At 51.6% G+C, this 21,464-nt stretch overlaps 1 protein-coding gene across 8 annotated transcripts in view; it reads right to left on the bottom strand.

The window, feature by feature from the left end:
- Nucleotides 1-21,464, bottom strand: part of ARHGEF9 (Cdc42 guanine nucleotide exchange factor 9) — a 207,089-nt gene that overhangs the window by 175,890 nt on the left and 9,735 nt on the right. For all 8 annotated transcript variants that reach the window (XM_058423250.1, XM_040084203.2, XM_040084206.2 and 5 more), the window contains one exon: nt 4,065-6,784. In XM_058423250.1, coding sequence (XP_058279233.1) covers nt 4,065-6,716 — 2,652 coding nt within the window. In that variant the 5' untranslated portion in view covers nt 6,717-6,784. The remainder of the gene's footprint in view (nt 1-4,064; nt 6,785-21,464) is intronic.

Below are 21,464 nucleotides of genomic sequence, written 5' to 3'. Positions count from 1 at the left end.
ATCAACTCTCACAGATAGCATTTCCTGGTCAGCGTCATGCAGCAGTGTGAGGGGAGGGATAAATCCACTCAGCAATCCCATCTCTGCAGCTGCTCCCACAATAAACCGATCTCAAGCTAAAATTCACCGTGGGCATCACCTGCAACTTCTCAGCGAACACAGCAAAGGGAACTCTGCTGGATCTTCCTCTTGTGGAAAGGCGCTCGGAGTTGCACTGAAGCCAAACCCCGAAGCTGTGGGAGGATCTGAGCCATGCCCCAGCTATCAGGCAGATCTGCAAACCCATCCCCTGGCATGTGCACACTCAGGCAAATCAGTAATCCTGCACTTCCAGTCGGACCCACCGCAGGGAGAGGCTCCTGCTTTCCCACACGGAGCAGCCACGGCACAGGGATCCCAAAAACCTCCTAACGCCCTGACAGCGCCCATCTCCACGTGGGCTGCTCGGAGAACAGCACACTCTGCACCAGGGACAGCCTTTGTGGCACTGGGACAGTTTGGATCCCGAGTCCAGGACTCAGAGGAGCAACCTCAACAGCTGCTTGGAGGAACATCTGAAGTGAGGCAGGAGTTTGGGCACACTGTCCTTTACAGAGCCCTGAAACCAAGCACAGCATCCCATCAGCATGGCACCTCATCCTATGGGACACACAGCTTTTACCAAGGCTGACGAGGCTGTAGAAATCTCATTTTCACACTCCTGGCAATCCTAATTCCCCCAGAGAACATCCTCACAAACCCAATTGGGGTCTGTGAGCAGCCACAACAGCCAGAAGCAAGCTGCAGCCTGCAAACCCTTTGGAGATAAAATCCTGAACCCCAAGGAAAAAAGATTAGGCTTTCTGTTCCACCAAAATAACCTCTTGTTTCCCAAAGAAGCCAGCAGAGGGCACAGAAAGCCTGCGGTGAAATCCCTCTGCTCTGTCACCGCGAGGGTGACACGAGCCCAGAGACTCCGAGATGCTCCCAGTCGTGGCCCTGGGACAAGCAGGGACCCCACCCTATGGCAGATCTCTCTGCCAGAAATAAACCTGACACTTGTTTCTGGGTCCTAAAAACTCCAAACTGTTAGGTGAAATATGAAATCAGATGCCTGTTTTGCAACCTTTCCTCCTGTCACTCCAAAGGGGGTATCAAATCACCCACAAACCCTGTCCATGGACACACCAGCCAGTTTGGAACCCTGATGGAAGGCTGGAATTGCAAAATACATGGTATCAAAACTGCTTTCCATCTAAACATCACCTCAGGCTACTGGAAATGCTCAAAGACAACTCCTGGGGCTATGCCTGACTCCTGCAGCAGAAGTTTCCCTGTTGGGGTGCTGTGGTGTTTTCAGAGGTTGGAGGAGGATAATTCACTTCAGAGAAGACATGAAAAATGGAAACTGTCCAAAGAGTAGTGAAACCTCCATGTCATCATTCACTCCATTTCTCACATCTCAGGGTAAGGATGGCACTGTGATTCCAGAGCTGCAGCAGCGTGAATGGAATCGTGCATTTCCCACCGACAATTTGTTTTGACCTTTAGTGTCCTTCCAATTCTTCAAAACATTTTATCTCCACTGTTTCACAAGCTCCCAGAACAGATGAGAATTTGGGACGGGGTCTGAAGACAACTCTCAGGGATGTGCTTTTCTACTTTTCTGCATCTGCTTTTATTAAATGCTGCTGCAATGCTATTTCCTTTAAAGCATCAGGATCAAATCCTGCCAAACTACTTGCCCATAATATCACTCAGCTCCTGCCCAAAGACATTAGAATTTTAAGCGGCAAAACCAGGAAAGCAAAAACTACAGGCATTAATTGCAGATGCAACTAAACAGATTTATTTACTGAGAGAACCAATGCACAGATGCCCTAAATCCTTCTCCAGCATCCCTTGTGCTACACCAGTCTCAGTTTCTCACACAGGAGCCTCAGTGGGAACAGGCACTTTTATGCTTTTTTTGGGGCAATGTTTAAGTTGTTTGGGAAATGCTTTCTGCCCTGCTCTGCTCGCACACTGTAAAACTGCTGAGGAACTTGCTCAGAGCAGCTGGCCTGGCCAAGCCACCCCATCCTGGCAGCACCTCTTCCCTGCCTGTGGTTCAACACTTCCCTTGAAATACAAACCCTACAGTTAATCAGAGCAGCCTGGAGTGGAGGCAGCAGGGCCAACTGTCCTGAGGAACAGGTGCCAGCAGAGATGGATTGAGCCCTAAAACAATAAGAGCCTGGAGTTTGCTGCTACTGTCACGCTCAGGCCGAAGCTACTCCTCTTCCATGTTTATTTTCGGTGAAGTGTTTCCGAGTGCCGCTCCCTGATGGGAGATAGGCGAGCAAATCCCTGGGGTATCTCAGGTCATTCGTTGCTGCTGGCAGACTCTCCAGGGCTGTTCCTGTCCACGAGATCCCTTCTTCAGCCTCCCTTTATTCCGGGTTTGGTGCCACCCCTAGATAGCTGTGCATTTCCAAACCTGCAGCAGGAGTTCCTGGGGTGCAGGGGGTGTCCACAACCCGGGAGGGGCTGTGTGCTTTCCCTCCCACCCTGCTGCAGCTCCCGCTCCCCTGCCAGAGCAAGCCGCAGCAGCCCGGAGGTCGTGCGCTATCGCCACGCTCCACGGGAACTCGGGGGAGGTTTCCTGCCCAGTTATCTCCAGCACCATATTTAAGTTTCTCGGTCGTGTTAAGTCAGCTGCAACAGCTGAGCTGGGACTTAGGGCATCTTCTGTTCACACAGCTGAGCTGGGACTTAGGGCATCTTCTGTTCACACAGCTGAGCTGGGAAAGCGCTGGGATTGTGCCCTGGGAGCGCTGGGATCAGACAGGCAGCCCCTGCCCTCGCAGCAGGGATGTGGCTGCTCTGGCACAGGAGTGCTGGTATTCCCCTCTGCTCCGCTCCATCCTTTTGCGCCTCTCTCATCTTGCCCCTGCCCAGAATACTTCCAGCTTGGTCGCTGTGAAGGGATATCAAACCACAGCCCTCTCAAGTTCCTCCTAAAAATGTTTCTTCCAGAAACCCCAAGAAGTGACCAACCACTGCTCACTCCTCTGGGCTGCCTGGGATTACAGAGAGCTTCTGTAACTCTTTGCATTACGCAAAACGGAGCAGAAAAACAAAACCAGGAATAACTAACAATACTGCCGCCTGTTTTAGCTGCGAGTCAGAAGTTCAGATTTTTTTCCCCCCCAGCATTTCTAATCTGCTGCCAATTTTCAAACACTTCCCCTCTTGGCTCAGAAGTTACTGTGACCCCTTTTCCACCAGACAACAGTGTCACCACCTCTGGAATATCTCTAGTCTCTCCAAACCCAAAAGGAAAAGAGAAAGTTTCTTCACAAATCAACCTAATTTTTCTACCTGACACCTTGAAAAAAAGAGAAAGTCTTCATTCCAGCCTCAGCTTACCAGGAGGTACCCAAAAGGAACCTAAAGCTGGGTTTCACACTGGCTCCACACGACTGCTGAGGTTTCGTAGCAATAAACTGGACAAGACAGATTTGTAACACCCAGAACCTAGTCTAAAATGCAACGTCCACTTAAATGTTTTGAGGATTTTAAGGGCTTTGAAAGACTTGCTTGTAGCAGACAGGGACATCCTGCCATGATTGGAGCCACTAGCACTGCCCACTTGTCATTCATCATCCACCCCATCACTCCTACAACTATTTTATGTAAGAAAACGCAGAGGCCAAAGTGCAACTGCTGAATTCTGTTGGCCCGTAGCACGCTTAAAAACTCCCAGTTGGCTAAAACCCCTCTTCTTAGGAGCTTCTACTTCAAATGAACCTAAATGCAGAGAGCAAAAAAACTAAAGGTAGTGTCTAGGAATACATAAACTGCTACACCCTCTCCAAGAGACACTGATACGCAGAAGGGTCATAGGAGAAGCAGCTGTGGAGGTTTAAGAGCTGAGACTCAGACTGATCTAAAAGCTGTGTCTGCTGCCACCACTCACAGAACAACCTCCCAAGGTGAAAATCCCAATGAAGGATGTGAAAAAAATGCTTTCAAGCGCAAACCAGCTTTTTGAGATGTACAACAGCGCGGCCTTATTGCAAACCTTACAGAGCTGCTCCTACCTTTCTGTTTTTGAGGCGTCCGGAAGAGACAATCCTCGAGACGTGCACTTGGAAGGGCCTGTGCTCCGTGCTGCAGTCAAACTCGTCCACTCTGTCCATGACCTCCACGGAGTTTTGTTCCACAAATGAAGCGGTTCCCCGCTTTTTAATGCGGCCACCAGGCTGCTCCAAACCCTGCCTCTTCACTGTGGAACACTTTAAAAAAGTCACTACGGAAAAGTCCACGTCGGCAACTGCAGAGCAGCCCATGTCCGCAGCATCCAGAATGTTCTCGGGAATGTCGAGAGAAGGTGGCAGGTCCCTGCCCATGACCTGACCCTTCTCCAGAGCACTGACAGTGTCTTGGACCTCTTCAGTCAGAGCTGCCTGGGGAAGGTGCATCAGAGCCTCATGTGCTGCAGAGGAGTCGCCATTGGCAGCTGGGGAATGGTCCAAGTCCACAGTAGCCAGCTTATTCACAGGAAGATCAGGAGAAGGTGGCACATCCCTGCCCACAACCTGTGATGTCTCTGGGGTACTGCCCGAGTCCTGAATCCCCAGCTCGCCTCCTGACAAGTCCTGCAAAGGCAGCTCAGGATTTCTCAAGTCCTGATTATCCAGTTCTGTCCTTGAAATTTCCTGAGCCCCAGCTGGAGATGGATGCAAGTCTTTAGCAATCACTGGGGCACAAGCCACGTCCTCAGTATCAAGTTTAGTCAGTGATGTCTGTGGAAGGTGGGTCTGAGCCTCAGTCACTGCAGGAAAGGCACCATCAGCACCTGGAGAACAGCCCAGATCTGCAACATCCAGATTATTGACAGGAAGATCAAGAGAAGGTGGCAGGTCCCTGCCCACAACCTTCTCCAGGGTACTGCCAGTGTCTTGAATCTCCAGCTCATCTCCAGGCAAGTTTTGCAAAGGCAGCTCAGGATTTCTCAAGTCCTGATTATCCAGTTCTGTCTCTGAAAGCTCCTGAGCAACTGCTGGAGACATATCCGTGTCCTTAGCAACCACTGGGGCACAAGCCATGTCCCCAGAATCAAGTTTAGTCGGTGGTGCCTGTGGGAGGTGGGTCTGCACTTCGTTCTCGGCAGAAAAGTCCCCACTGGCAGCTGGAGAACAGCCCAGGTCCACAGTATCCAGACTAGTCACAGGAAGATCATGAGAAGGTGGCAGGTCCCTGGCCATGACCTGGGTCTCCTCTGGAGTCGTGCCCAAGTCCTGAATCGGTTCAGCCAGAGTCGCCCGTGGAGGTTCAGCCAGATCCTCAGAGGGGTCTTTGCTGCTCAGCTCAGTGAAAGGGCCATCTGCCAGCTCTGCCAGCTGCGACACGGACGGCTCCGGCCCAAAGGGAGAAAGTGAGGTTTCATTGAGCCTCTCACTGTCCAGGCCAGAGGAGCCGAGGCCTTTCAGCCCGTCCGCGGTTTTGCAGTGCTGCACGGGCTCCTTCCCCGCTAAACTCTCAAAGCTCAGGTTCTCCCACGTGCCCGAATCCGGGGACTGCAGACAGGCTCCCACCGTGCAAAAGGCCTTGGCGCTCTCGTTCTCGATAACCAAGCCCTCTTTGGGGGAGGCCACATCCTGCCTGCGGCCCCGGAAACTGCGCTGCGGCCTCTTCTCATCGGGGGAAAAAGCCCTCGAGGAGCCTCGCAGGCGCCGAGCTGCCTCAGCCACGCTGGTTAAGAACCTCACAACACCCCCAAAGTGAGTGGCTTTGGCGGCACCGTTTGATTTTTTTCGCTGGCCGAGATTCTCCTCACATCTCGTATCAAAGTCAAAGTAAGAAGCATAATGCTCAGTTGTATTTTCTAAGTTCTGGAAATTGGTTTCAGCCCTTTGATCTGGGAGCTTTGAATTATCTTTGCTAGCTAATGAAATTCCTTTCAGATAGCTCCAGACATCGGAGCTCCTTCCTCTCCTGCTCTCCTGTGGGAGCACAGCGCACCTCTTTTGATTGTCCCCTTCTGTAACCGCAGGACTTTTAACGTGTTCAAAACTCAAAGACTCGCTCTTCCTGGCTGGTGCTCTGTGGCAGTTACCATCATTATCCTCGCCGTGTAATCTGCCACTGATATCCCTGAGACATTTACCGTCAGTGGCGTCAAGTTCAGGAATGCTGATGTTCAGCTCTATGTCCTCAAAAGAAGAGTCCAAATCCTCGATGTAGCCCGCGTACGAGTGGCGGGAGGGCCTCCGGCCGTCGCCCAGCTTCTTAACCCTGTAGACAGCTCTCTGCCCGCTGCAGTGAAGGTCCTCCTCAGGGTCACACACATCCTGCGCTCTGGATGCTCTCAAATCCACGTTCTTGGGTGTCCTAGAGGATCTTCCCTTCTTCGATGAGCGTACCCTGTCCATGAAGGATGGCTTTTTTAATTCTGAGACCTCAGAGGCAACTCCCAGCAGAATCATGGACTGGGGTCTGTCTTTATTCGTAGAGAGTCCTTTCCTTCGTCTGACAAAGTTCCAGATCCGATTGCCCTTGGTTGTCTTCTTATACCTGTGTGTTTCCTCCTGCTCGCTGGGGATCGCGTCCCCAGAGGCGCAGTGCTCAGCACCACAGGCCTCCAAGGCATCGGTGCTCCCTGCCTCCATGTTTCCTTGGAAAATCCTGTTGGCATATCCATTGGGAATGCTCATGGAAGCAGTACGCTGGCGGCCCTCTAGAATTTCCATCGCCCTGGCTCACAGGCTGGTTCCAGGAGTCAAGGATGCATGGCCTTCAGATTGCTTTCTTCACAAGACTTTAAGGGAAAAGAACAAAGCAATGCAATTAGGAGCAGAAAACTTTTAGGAGACGCATTTCTTAAAGCATCAGAAGTCAAACCTTTTCCCAGTGGGCTGTGGTGGTTTTCCCCATTGATTCCGGGGAGGCTGAAATTTTGCTTCCAAACCATACAAATTTTAAAGCTACTTAAATCTGATTTAAACGACTGAACATTTAGTGACCACAAATAAACTTCCTGAACTAATAAAGTTACCACAAAGTATGCTCAGAATCCCATGAATCACATCGTCATTTTGCAAGCTGTGGAGATTCTAAATGCATCAAAGTTCATGGCAGAGATGAGAGAGGAAATTCCAATGAGCGTCCCTGCACATGTCGCTGTCATCTCTACCATCCCCATCTGCCAGAAGCTGGCACCATGCTCCCAACAGCTCAGTCTCTCCAGGCAGCCATTCAAAGAGAAGTCAGGATGAGCCTTTTCCTGGAAGCAATGCAACTCTAAACTCTAAAATACTACATCAGAAAACTCAGGGAATATCCAAGCCAGGTTTTTCACACAGCAGCGATGGCACCAGCACGGGAATCCCTCCTGGCACCGGTCTGCTCAATGAAAGCTGCTTGGCCACCACTCAATGCCACGAAAAACACGCTCCCCCTCAAGTGAGTTCCAGTGGACAGGATTAAAAATACGGTTCCCCCATCCGGAGCAGCAATGGAAACCACCCTGAACCAGCTGTGAGAATACAGCTAAACTCCTGCTCAGCTCCTAAAGCTTCCCTTCCACTGGAACACATCTGCTCTATCTCAATATCACAGCTTCCTGGGGCTGCATCTGCTGGTCCTGGGTTTGCTGCCTAGAAAGCAGAGCTACATGTCAGGCATTCAGTCGGGTTAATTTCCCTTAATTTCCAATCCTACTCTTAGAAGGAAGAAAGAAGAAATAGTGAGCCCCCAAGACATGGGTTTGACAATGGAGAAAGTCTCCACTTCCCCCAAGCAGCAGAAGAGCCGCACTAGTGCTGTGAACAGTCCCCGTATCTACTAAAAACATTTAAACTTGCTACTGCTGCCAAAACTGAGGTCATTAATGTGGCAGCTACTGCCCTGGGCATCTCATGACCCTTGCATTCAGTCAACTAATTTCGTTTATACCTTGCCATCAACAAGGGATAACCGTGAGACCCCCACGGATGGCGGAGACACCACGAAAGGACAGCACAGCCAACAGAAACAACCAGCATCCCTCTTTTTTATGGACAAGTCATCTGGCTTTCCATGAGCCCTATCACAGCGGTTGTGCCAAGCACTTTTGGCACCAGCCGTGCTTAGGGTAGCAGAAATGAGCGTTTGCTGCTGTGGTGGGCTGCCAGATGTCCACTCACTGTGCTGCCAGCCGAGGCAAGGGGAGAAATAAGATGAAAAAGCTGATGGGCAGCTCTAAGAATAGGGTGACCCCTTTCTAACCACTGTCAATTTGATCTGTCACCAACTGATCTGTATAACGAGAATCAAAGATAAAATTAACACGATGTCTTACCCCCTCCCACCATGGCTCAATTTCACCACCTTCTGAGGGATCTACCTCCCACCAAGGGATGCAGGAGGAGTGGGAACTGGGAGAGGTATGGTTGGGACATAGCAGTTGTCTTTAATTCTCATACTTGCCCCAGGCTCCAGTGAGGCCTTTACCGGCCACCGTTCCTGTCAGGAGAACCTACTCCCGTGTGGGGCCTCCACTGGTTACAATTCTTGCCAGGGATCAGCTCCAAAGGCTACAATTCCTACCAGGAACATCTCCCTGCTCTTGTGTGGAGCCTCCAGCTGTCCCATTTCTGCCTTGTGGAGCCAACACAGGTCCCATTCCCATCAGGAGAATCTGCTCCTGCATGGGGCCTGCACAGGCCACAACTCCTGCCAGGGATCATCCCCCTGTTCCAGCACCTCATCCTCACCATCTTCACCAACCTCTGGGCTCACAGAGGTGCTTCTCACCTTCTTCTATCCCCCCATCACTCCTCCTGGCTATTTTTGCCCTTTATTAACCACGTGAGGGGCTGCCAGCACTGGTGCTGGCTCCGCTCTGGGCTGTGGTGGAGCCGCTGGTGGCACCCGCTGCGCCCAACGCAGCCCAGGGTGACACAGCCTAAACGTGCACTGACAAATAAACCCCACAGCTACACATCCTGATGGGATATAGCCAAATACACCCCATAATCACACATCCTAAACGTGCACTGCCAAATAAACCCCACAGCTACACATCCTGGTGGGATATAGCCAAATACACCCCATAATCACACATCCTAAACGTGCACTGCCAAATAAACCCCACAGCTACACATCCTGATGGGATATAGCCAAATACACACCATGGCTACTCATCCTGATGGGATATAGCCAAATACACCCCATAATCACACATCCTAAACGTGCACTGCCAAATAAACCCCAAAGCTACACATCCTGGTGGGATATAGCCAAATACACCCCATAATTACACATCCTAAATGTGCACTGCCAAATAAACCCCACAGCTACACATCCTGGGGGGATACAGCCAAATACACACCAAGGCTACACACCCTGTTGGGATATAGCCAAATACACCCCATGGCTACTCATCCTGATGGGATATAGCCAAATACACACCATGGCTACTCATCCTGATGGGATATAGCCAAATACACACCATGGCTACACACCCTGATGGGATATAGCCAAATACACCCCATGGCTACTCATCCTGATGGGATATAGCCAAATACACCCCATGGTGACACAGCCCAAATGTGCACTGCCAAATAAACCCACAGCTACACATCCTGATGGGATACAGCCAAATACACCCCATAATTACACATCCTAAACGTGCACTGCCAAATAAACCCCACAGCTACACATCCTGATGGGATATAGCCAAATACACACCATGGCTACTCACCCTGATGGGATATAGCCAAATACACCCCATAATCACACATCCTAAACGTGCACTGCCAAATAAACCCCACAGCTACACATCCTGATGGGATACAGCCAAACACACCCCACAGTCACACAGTCTCACTGGATACAGCCAAACACACCCCACAGTCACACAGCCTCACCGGATACAGCCAAACACACCCCACAGTCACACAGCCTCACTGGATACAGCCAAATACACCCCACAGTCACACAGCCTCACTGGATACAGCCAAACACAGCCTGCAATCACACACCCTAAATGTGCGCTGCACAGACCCCGCTGCTCCCCAGCCCATGCAGCCACACAGCTCCACAGCGGTACCCCCCGTGACACCCCAGAGTTACCCAGCCCAAGCACAGCGATGATGCTCCATGTGCTGTCCTGCTCTGCTTCAGCCATCCCTTTCCTCAGCCTCTTGTACCCACCACCATGGAGGTTTGAAGAGAGAACCTCCTTCCCCAGGCACTTTTGGGGCCTCAGCACCACCTGCCTCCATTTAAACCCTGCAGCAGAAACTCATGGGGGAGCTGCGTTGTCATGGGTCCCAGCAGAGACCACAGAAGCTTTTGTTCCCAAAAAATCAAGGGTTGAGCAGGACAGTTCCTCCATCTGGTGCCTGAGGAGGAGACCAGCTCCTCATTTCTCAGGCTGTCGCTTTGGGATGCGAGTTATTCCCAGACATTCCTGTTGCAACTTAAAGACTAACACATTGGAATGGCTTGGAAGGGGAGGGGAAAAAAAAAAAAGCACTTCAGTCGTTTCAAGTCGTGCAGCCAACTGGCAGCAAAAGACAGAAATCACAAATGGTCCTCTTTTTTTGTTTGTTTTCTCTTTCCAGTTTTATGTTTTATTGTTTTTGGCTGGGTGGATCCTGCATGAGGAAAGAAGATTCAAAGGGAAGAGGCTTGCCTGTGAAGTCTTTGGAGGGATGCTAGCACAGAGGAGACAGGCTGTTCCTCATGTAGCAGGCAAAAGAGAGCCCATAACAAGGCACAGATCCTGCACAGCCCGCCCTGGAGAAGCAACAGAAACCAGAATCACAGGGCACATGGGTGGCTTTAAGATTAAATGTGAGGGGGTTGTATTATTTTTTTTTTTTAAGCAGCTTTAAAGCAGATGTAAATTAGAGCTGCCACCACGAAACCAGACTCGAGCTCTCTAAGCAGAGGAGACCCATCCTGTGCCCAGTGTCTGGCTCCTCCTCTCCATCTCCCCTTCCACCACAGCCTCACCTGAACCTCTTCTCATCTTCAAAACCACCTTGCTGGTGTTTGAATTCCCCTCAGCCACCCCTGCAGGACTGCACACACTGAAACCACAAGGTGACCTTGGCAGGAGCCAACTCCCAGCACCGCAGCTTCCTCAGTGCCCAACAGTCCCAGCACAGCCCCCGAGCCAGCTCCAGCCCCAGGACTGGCACTGCCTCCCCCAGAGCAAAGCCTCCCACCACCGAGGCAAATTCCAGCCAGCTTTCCTGTCCTCCCTGAGCAGGAGCCAAAACCTGCTAACGCTCCACCGCCTGCTGGAGCCGCCGATCTGCCGCCGTGCCAACACCTGCAGCAGCTGCCTGGGGGAAAACCTGCGCTTCCCATCAGCCAAGCAGGGCAAAGGTGACCTTACCAACCGAACCACAAGGCCTTGGGGGCATTTAGACCCATCATGACAAAATGAAATCTGAGCATGGAAGAGAGCAGCCCTGAGAGTGTCTGATGAACCGCTGCTCACCTTTCTGGGGTGCAGGGGAAAGAGGTTTTGAAGTAACACTTTGGGAACAGCTATTAGTCAGAAAACCACACCACTTGTCAACCACATGTTTATTTTTCCCCTCCTTGAGCTGCAGTTGCAGATGTCAAGTCGTGGCAAGTTACCACCCAGCAGCTGAGCTGGGACTATCATCACCTAAAGCTGGGCTTTAACCATAGAAAACACAATTACCTTCTGCCTCTTCCACTGCCCTCAGATTACCTGAGCCCAAGGAGGGTGGCTCAGCCAGGTTTGGAGACCAAAGGCTCGTGTGTTTGCTCTCCAAAACACACAGAATCTCACCTGGAGGGGAAGATGGTTTTATAAAACTCCAGCAATCAGTGTACAGGGGCTGGGTGGGTCCCTGCCTTGCTCTGCTCTCCTCGTCACAAAAGCAGCAGCCCTTCATTCTGAAAAATCATTTTCCCTTTCCAGGTCACTGAGGGGGATGAATAAACCGAGATTAATAAAATCCCCAGCCAAGGGCACCAGGTGTGTTACACAAACATCTGCATCTACAGCCATGATTCCCCCTCCAAATTCTTTCCATATTTTTTGTGTTATCCCAATCTCTAAGAAAGAAAATAGGTGCTCTGTATCTCTCTCATGATTGCACAACATCCCCTTGGCAACAGGCTCTTCCTGCATGATACAGGTGGGAGTAAGAGCAATTTTGCTCCTTTTCAGTGTGATTTAGCAGACAGCCTGCAGAAATAACAGCATGGACCCAGGGAACACCCACTGAAGGTGACAGTTCTCTTAGACTTAAAGGACACTGAATCAAGCCCAAGCAATCAGGACTGTCACAAGCCACCCCTCAGGGAGTGACGCTTTCCACAGGCAACCTCCTGCTGCTGGGCTGCCCTACACAAGTTATCCACAAGCAAAGCAAAACCAGGCTGTTAAACCAGGCTAAATCACGACACCAGGTCCAAAGGCAGCAGGGTAGCAAGACCTGCTAGAAAGGAAGCATAGATTAGGAAAGGTCTGAACCAGGCTGAGTTTTCTCAAGAGACCCCAGTGATGGAAAGAAACTGCTCATTTAACAGCGCACAGTTCAGGCTGTTTGCCAGGCAGGCACCACAAAATCCCTGAAATCTTCTTCAGATCACTGCAGGTTTTGGGCAACAAGCAGAAGTAACTTTTTAAAAATATATATTTAGTGCTCTTAAACATTAGGAGGGCACTGGCAGAGGCTGCCCAGAGCAGCTGCAGCTGCCCCTGAATCCCTGGAAGTTTCCAGTGCTGGGTTGGACCGGGCTTGGAGCAACCTGGGGTAGTGGAAGGTGTCTCTGCCCATGGCAGGGGGTGGAACAAGATGATTTCAAAGGTTCCTTCTAACCCAAACCATTCTGTGATTCCAGAATCCCTTGGTGTTGTGGGATCCTGGAGCACACATATTCCAAGTTGCAGGCAAATGGTAAATCCCCTCTATCAAGTGACCCGAAAGAACTATTTTGACTGGGGCCCTGAGAAACAATAAACCTTTGAAGGGAACAAAGAGGAAATTGGCCGTGGGGTTGCCTTTGGGGCAGACTAGACAGGATCACGTGCCAGAAACATGCTCTCCACCACAGAGCCACGGGCTCAACGCACCTGGAGAGACCCAAGGTCGTCCTGGAGGGGTTTGCAGCCAGAGGTGGAGAGGGTCTAAGGCTCACTGCACTCCACGTGCAAATGAGAAGCTGGGGGGTTCAAACGACGTCAGAACTCCTCCCGGCACTGCGACATCCCGCGCTGTGCCGCACGCTCCAAGGACAGGATTTGCGCTCACTGCGGAGCAGCGACTCCGGACACCCCTCCAAGGCTCTCCATCCCTCCCCTCACCTCTCAGCAGCGCTACATTTGCTTCCAAGCCCTGTGCTCCCCCCCTGCACCGCGCGGCCGGAGCGAAAGGCGCAGGGCCGGCGCAGCCCAGGCGCCGAAAGCCTCGCCGGGCGCTGCCGGAGCTGGAATGCACCGAGGGCCCCCGGGGACGCGATCTTCCACTCGGCTCTTCCTCTGCAGGATCCAAAATAACAAACAAGAAGGAGCCTTTGGCCATTGTTTCTCGGGGGAGGGGGGTGACGGGGAGAGGGCACGCGGCGCGGCCTGCCAGAAGGCATGGCTGAGCTAAGGAAGTCCTGCCTGGGCTTCGCTGTATCCGCTCCTCTCCAGGAGGGGTGGGGGGAGGCAGGAAGGAGAGAAAATAGAGAACAAATGATCATATAACCCTTGAGAGAAACCTGTCTGCTCTCGGAGAGCGTATTTAGCCCAAGCATGCAGCGCCTCTCGCTATACAAAAGAAAAAGAGGAAAGAAAACCCCGCCAGCTCTTCCGTTACCATGTTCTACCACTGAAAAAAAATGGGAGGAAACAGATGTTAAGCTCTCCAGCATCAGGAAATTATCTCTTTCATGGGGGTACAGTTACTTCAGTGTATTTAGGTCAAACAAATAGGGAGAGAATCGTGACTTCTCCCCCTTTCTGTTTATGTCTCCGCAGACATTTCAGACTCGCTGGGTGCCACATCCAAGGACCAAGGGCAGAGCTGTGTTTGCTCACGGAGCACACCCTGAGGATGCAGCCTGATGATCAAGTCCTTGGCCACCTGGCAGATCGCTACCCCACAAACCACCGCAGCGCCCACAAAAACCCAGCGTCCTGTCTCTGGGTCAAGGAGGACAGTTTGCTACTGGGCCCCAGCCAGGCATGGCAGCACTGCAGCTTGATTGCTCATTTCAATAGAGGTGGAAGGAGAGAGCTGGGTGAAACATCTGCAAAAGGGATCTCCAGGCCATCAGCGAGCGCAGTTACGACTTTCCGGCGCTGGGCTCCCCAAGGAGCGCGGGGCCCGTGCCCATAGGAAGCGACCAGAGAATTGAACCAGCATTTCACATGCTCTGCAAAATCCCTTCCACAGGAAGCTAAAGCCCTTCATTAGGAGCAGGAGGCAGACAGGGGAGCAGTCTGAATCCCTTCCCAGTCAGGAGTGGATAGACATTATCAAAACACTGAGTTTTACAATCAGACAATCATCAAGGTTAGATAAAACCTCCAAGATCGACTCCAACCATCAACCCAGCACCACCACGCTGACAACTAAACCTGAGCGTCCTCAGGTGTCACACCCACACATTTTTGTAGTATTTCCAGGGACGGTGACTACACCGCTTGGCAGCAGCAGAAGGGACCCCGCAGCGATGGTCTCCTCCATCACTGAGGGCAGACTACCAGACAAGATAACCCCAGGCAAACACACCACGTTCCCTGCGGCAGCAGCATCTGCCCCACACGGTTTGCACTGGTTTAAGCCAAAGCTTTTACAGTCCTGGCCCTGCATTTGTGCTCCTGCTAATTCAATCTTCACCGGGCAGACGGATGGATGCACAGAATGAGAGCTCCAGCCCTGTATTCATAAGGACGGAACTCAAAACTTCAGGCTGAGTAAATCAGTTCACTCATGTATAATTTAAACATTACTTCCTTCCCATTTCAGGAAGCTTTAGAGTTTGTGCAGTGGCTAAACACAATGAAATTAGAGCAGGAGACTCATCTTGCCTGAGGCCGAGGGGGAGAGAGAGAGAGAGTTGCTCCAGTGCATCTGTCAGACAAACTGGGCTGGTGCTGGCGCTGCCAGGCAGGGAGCAGCTCACTGCAAACACCACAGCTCCACGCTGGAGACGGGCTGGCACTGCAGGGAGGTGCCAGCCAGCTGAAGCAGGCACCAGTCCTAAAACCTCACACCAAGCCAGGAGCAGCTTTACATACACAGGGAAGGGAGAGAGCCAGCACCCAGCTCTTGTGCAAAACTGAGCACGAGAAACCCGAGGTTAAAAACACAGAGATATAAAATCCCTGGAATACAACTGGAACGAAGCAATGAACACGTGACAGATCGGTTCTTTCAGACCAAGCCTCTCACGAAGCCCACACACCGCTGGCACCGTGCCCGTGCTAAATGTTCCTCCAGACTCACACTGCTGACCCAGGAACTGAAGTTGCAGGCTCACCCTCTGCCCACCGCGCCACGGCAGCATCATCCCTCGCACGCTCCTCCACATTTCCCCTTTTTTGCAATTCTAAATTCTTCTGCTCTACGGAAAATAAACCTGAGGTGATTTCTGAAGTGATCCAAAAGGATCCTTTTGGTACTGGCACCCAGGATGGACAGGGACCCCAGGAAAAGGAAGGAGCCTGAAGAAGGAGTCATCTACCTTTTGTTCTTTGGATGCACAACAGCTGTTTCCCCAACCTCTCCAGCTATTTGGCACCAACTGTCACCAATCTAACACCAAAATATCTGCCATTACATGCAGATTATTTAAGCAGCTCAGCAGTCAGTTAAAAGTAGTTAATTATACGTAAGAACATTTAATTACTATCCAGTAGCAGCTGTAGGTACTTTAATACCACAGTGATGAGCCAAAACACAATAGAACAGGCAGATTCTGGGGTCTACACCCATCCACACCCCTTAATGTCAGCTGAACAACACTGAACCACTGGTTGCCATACTTTGGGAAGCAACAACTTTGTGGCGCTTGTGGCATTACTCTGCATTCCCAATTAGTCTGGTAGAGATGCTCAGGAACTTTACAGCTGTGACATTTCTTAAAAATCCTTGCCTTCTCCACAAATCCCTAAGCAAGAAAGCGTGGCCTGAACATCAGAGCAGAAATCAGTAGCCAGCGTTTAATTGTTTATATCTTGAGACAAAGATAGTGTCTAAATAATTGTCTATTGTATCCCAGAGACAGCACAGGAAAGCTCTTCCCCTCGCTGGGAGCCTGCAGGTCACACATGCTTCTGCCATAACATTTGCTATAAATAATCCTCGCTGAGCCAAGCTCTGGGTTAGGTACAGACCAAGGCAGCACTGTGCTCCTATCGGTTTCAGCCATTAGCCCTCCCCAGAGAGTGCATATCCTACCCTATTGTTCCTGCTCAAATGTTTGAAAGAATTATTTTTTCCTTGCTTCTTTTGTTTGGGGAGTTTATTTATATTTCCTCTTTGACATGGACTTACTACAAGGAAAAAAAAAGGAGTGCCACCTTTCCAGGGCAGCTCGCCAATGCCAGCGCTGAGATGAGGAGCAGAGGCTCACGTTTGGAGGACACTGCCACAGTTACACACCTCCCAGTCTGGGATTCTGCGCTAATGTAGGTTCAGCACATTCAGATCAGGATTAGAAACAAAGAGCTGGGTGCCAAGGCCGGCCCCAAATTCACATGCAGGGACTCAGAGCACTCAGGCAGCGACGCGTTCTGCTCAAACACCTCCAAGGGTTATTTCAGCAGGTTACTCAGCAACTCCCCGACGCGGCCCTGGCGATGTCAAACACCTTACCTCTGCGTCACTGTCTCACTTCCAGCCCGATTTCCACCCCCAAAAGATCCCAGGTGACCTGCTCCTCTCAGGCAGCATGGGTGGAATTCACCCTGCTCTCCTTTCCCTTTTTCCTCAGAGCAGCTGGACATAAGCACAGGGGCTGGCTGGCTCTCATCTCTCCAAACACCTCGTTGTGGAAAACCCAACTCATCAAGCACAGCTCTTAGAGTACAAGCTGAGGGATCTCCCTACCCTGCTTAGAAATTGCTGACAAGTCTCACTTTAGACCCTCGGGTATCAAGTGTACAAATGTCTTTGCCCTCAGCAGCAAACAATTCCTTGAAGAGTTTTCTGCACTGTTTTTCCATCAATCAGTCCAGTTTCTGGCTGTTGGAAGGTTTGATGTCCCAAACAGGCCAGTGACACCTGCTGTGCCTCTGTCCATCGCAGCATTCTGGGACATCCAGCTCAGGAAGGCAGTGGCCTTGCACTAAATTGCCTTTAGGCACGTGAAAAAAACTACTCTGGAGTTTCTAGAAAATCACAGTGACTGCCACGTGCCTGGCCTGCTCTCAGGCTGGGGATTTTCAGCTCAGAAAGGCACTTTTAGGGGTCACACAGAGAACTTTTAGTGATCTGACACCTGCCTGCACTTTCCTTTTCCTTCACAAGGTTGGTGCAGAACACTCAAAAGGTGCCTCCTGGCCAGGCTGACACCTTTCTGCTGCTTTCCCCCTTAACAGCAACAACCCCAAATCACCCTCATCTCCATCCAGAGCCACTGCACACCAACCAGCAGCACACCCTGAGCCCAGGCTGGCACAGAGATGATGTGCAGGAACTGCAGGTGGGTGAGTGATGGCTGGAGCCCAAACTTGGTGGGAACGCTGTGGCTGAGTTATCCTGCATTTGTGCAGCCCAGCTGCTCCTCATCTCCTAACCCAAGGCTCCAAATCCCCGGCTGATCAACGCCAGCCCACGGGACGATGCCACAGGGCCGCTAAACCAGCGCAGCCGTGCCTGGCATCCCCAGCGTGGCTTTGCCCTGCCAAAGGGGCTGGCAGCTCCCATTGCTCACGCTCCAGCGCCTGCTGGAGCCACGCAGGGAGCCAGCATTGCATCCAAGTCAGCAGCACTGCTTCATCTCCTGCCCTGCCGTGCTCCCCGGCCACAGCCCTGTCTCCTCTCTGCCTGCCCACCCTGCCCTCCCCAAGGCTGCTCACCTCTTTTTTTTTTTAGGGATCAAAAGCCAGCAGAGCAGGAGCAGCTAAAGGTTCCCTTTGTCCCTATTTATGGAACAAACCCTGCGTTTTTTACGAGGAGCTGGGGATTGTGTTCTGAGTCTTAGGCACTTTTCTACATTCTTTATTCTCTCCAATGACTCCTTTTCAACAGCAAACAAATTAATTGCCACGTGTGGAAAAAAGTCTCTGCAAAAGCCACAAGCAGGGGAGGACCGGACCAGTCACCCCGAAAGTGCCCATCCCCTCCGAGGTACAGATCCAAGGATGAGCCCAGCACACCTGCAGCTTCACCCAGGCTTTAAAACACAAATAGTTTGGGAACATGTGCAGGCAATATCTAGTTTCTGCAGGAAATTGCACGGCGTGGATATCCAAACATTGCCATCAGGCAAAAAAACAACATCTCGATTTGCCAGCTCATGTCACACAAACCTAAATTCTTTACAGGTGACAGTGTTCAGCCAACGCTGAGCAGCAGTGATCCCCTTCCACAGCTCTGGAAAGCCCTGGAGCTCCACAGCGGGGCTGCAAATCCTAGGAAAAGTCAAGGCTAGGAGTTCTGCAAGGATGTGCACCCTGTGGAGGGTGCAGTGAGCCAGGGCACCCCAGCTCGTGTTTCCTCAGTGCTGGGATCCAAACCCTGCTGAGCTGCTGCAGGAGCTGCAGGAACTCCCACGCAGGCTCCACGTGCCTGCACAGGCAGGGCAGGACCAGCCCCAGCTGCCAAGAGCTCCCCAGCATCCACAAAACCTGCTCAGCTCTCTGCATGTCCCTCCAGAGCTGTGCCTTTCTTGTGGCTGGAGCCCTGCTAAAGCCCCTTGGCTTCCAGGCCATGTGCTGGACCTTTGCTACGTGCTGACACATTTCCACCCTGGAATAAAACCACCTCCCATCCACAGGCTCCAGCGCTGCCTGGAAATCCAAACCTTTGAGGAGTCAATTCCTCCTGCCCACCGTCCTTGAGAAGCACCAGGAGTGCATTCTGAGCTGTGCTCACACCCAACCATCGGGCACAAGGACTGTAAAACACCTCAGGACCTCACCTCGGGGTGAGGGCAGCAAATGTTCTGACAGGTGACTGGTCCCAGTGACAGCACTTTCCCAAAACCACTGTGATTCACAGCTCACGTCAGCAGTGTGGAAAAAGTGACCCCTTCCTCCTTCTGAGGAAACAACAGACGGACTTAAACAAACAAAAAAACCCTGAAGATTATGGGCTCCTCCAGCAGAAAACCTGAGCAAAACTCAACTCCCACAGACCCAGAGGGATCTTCCATTGATTCAACCCCTTTTTTCCTTGTCTGTCCTAAACTCCCTCTTCCCCACAGGAGCAGGCAAACGAGTGCCAGCCCAGCAGTGGCACTTGCAGAGCAGCTGCCGTTTCACAACTACCCGCAGCAAGAAAATCAAGAAACCTGACAGAGCGTGCCAGAAATAATCTCCCTGAAGGACAGAGCAGCCGGGCAGGGCTGCAAGGAGCCGTCCCTGGCACAGGGCAGAGGACAGAGCAGCCGGGCAGGGCTGCAAGGAGCCGTCCCTGGCACAGGGCAGAGCAGCCAGGCAGGGCTGCAAGGAGCCGTCCCTGGCACAGGGCAGAGGACAGAGCAGCCGGGCAGGGCTGCAAGGAGTCGTCCCTGGCACAGGGCAGAGGACAGAGCAGCCGGGCAGGGCTGCAAGGAGCCGTCCCTGGCACAGGGCAGAGGACAGAGCAGCTGGGCAGGGCTGCAAGGAGCCATCCCTGGCACAGGGCAGAGGACAGAGCAGCCAGGCAGGGCTGCAAGGAGCCGTCCCTGGCACAGGGCAGAGGACAGAGCAGCCAGGCAGGGCTGCAAGGAGCCGTCCCTGGCACAGGGCAGGCGGGTGCTTCAGCTCTGCTCCTCAACACAGAGACATGGGTCAGGCAGGGACTCTCTGCCCCACAGGTCCAGGAGGGCAGGAATGAGGCAGGAATGAAGTAGCCAGTGAAAATCGGTGAAACCCACTGAAATCTTTGTGACCCTCACACCCAAAGCATCAGCCTTCTTTCATTTGTTCTAATCCTGGCAGAAGCCCGTGCTGCACTCCCCTCCCAAGCTGCCCCTGCCCTGGGTGTGTATGAGCAGAGAAGGGGCAAAGGAAGAGAGAAATTAATTAAGCCTGGGAGCTGGGTTATATGCTGATTTTGAGGGCTGTCCTGTGCAAGGCCAGGAGATGGACTTCAGTGATCCTTGTGGGTCCCTTCCAACTCAGGAACACAAAGTTCTGACCCATCCCTACAACAATCCACAGCCCCCAGACCAAACCCAGCTGCAATTTATCCAGCTTAAAATGTGGTGTCCCCACACCTCCACAGTCAGAAATCACAATTTAAACCACGTGAGGCTGAATCCAAACCCTACCACCAGCAAAAGAGCAGATTACCAGCAGGCTCCGCAGAAGATCCTGTCCCAGGTTGTTCCTTCTCTAGAAACCCTCCTGCACGCTCAGGAAATGCTCCCAGACACCCCTAACCCAGCTCCCTCCCAGGGGAAAGCTGTGCCTTGAACACCCAAAATCACATTTCCCACCAACATGTATTTAGGTGCCCAAACGAAACTGAAATTCGGGATCTCAGTATTCATCCTTGCCACGTGTTACCCTCATGCAGTGGAGGGGATAGAAAGAGCCAGGGAAGATCCTCCAACACCACCTAAATGCATGGCTCCCTCCTGCTCCCAGCCAAAGCTGCACCTCCTTCTGCGTGTTTGAGGGAAGACGGGAAATGCTTCGGATCTTCTGAGCGGTGCCTCAAGGAGCATCCAGCAATCAATCCACATTCCATGGAGCTATCCTGCAGCATCCTGCAGTAAAGCTCTTCCCCCAAAAAAAAAAAGAAAAAAATTGTATTTTTCGACTTTGTCTTAATTAACACAGCTTACACTGTAGCTGTAAGTAAAGGTGAGATTTTCCAGGAATCAGAGCGAGGTGCCTGCAAAGATTACAGAGTAATCATCACAAAATCATCACAAGTGTTCCACCTTGAAATCACAGGAACAGACCCTCCCTGGATTTCCTACAGACCTTTTTTGTGGCATTGCCCTCATCCCTCTGGGTGCGAAACCCACCGACCACAGAGGAGCTATAAGGAGTACAAATATGCCAGCCTGGATCATATAACTTTTATATATATATATATAACCTGCTGCTTCCTCCTGTGCTCTGGACAAGGGCAAACCCTTCAGAGGAAAGAGGCAAGAACTTCATTAAGGAGCAATTACGGAATAATCTGTGGCTTGGAGAAAACTGTTTTTACCTGTGTCAAACATGGGCTGGGTTACGTCCTCTATTTACTTCCATTTTATACAAATATTTCTACCTAATGCAACTCATTATCTTTACAAAAGTTTATTTGAATACTTGGCTTTAATTATCGTGGCAAGAAGTCGCAGGGACCAATTATAGACTGGAGAGA

This window comes from Hirundo rustica, chromosome 21 (genome assembly GCF_015227805.2).
Source record: "Hirundo rustica isolate bHirRus1 chromosome 21, bHirRus1.pri.v3, whole genome shotgun sequence".
NCBI lineage: Eukaryota > Metazoa > Chordata > Aves > Passeriformes > Hirundinidae > Hirundo > Hirundo rustica.
Note: the sequence above shows the minus strand (reverse complement) of the source record. Positions and strands in the feature narration are given on the sequence as shown.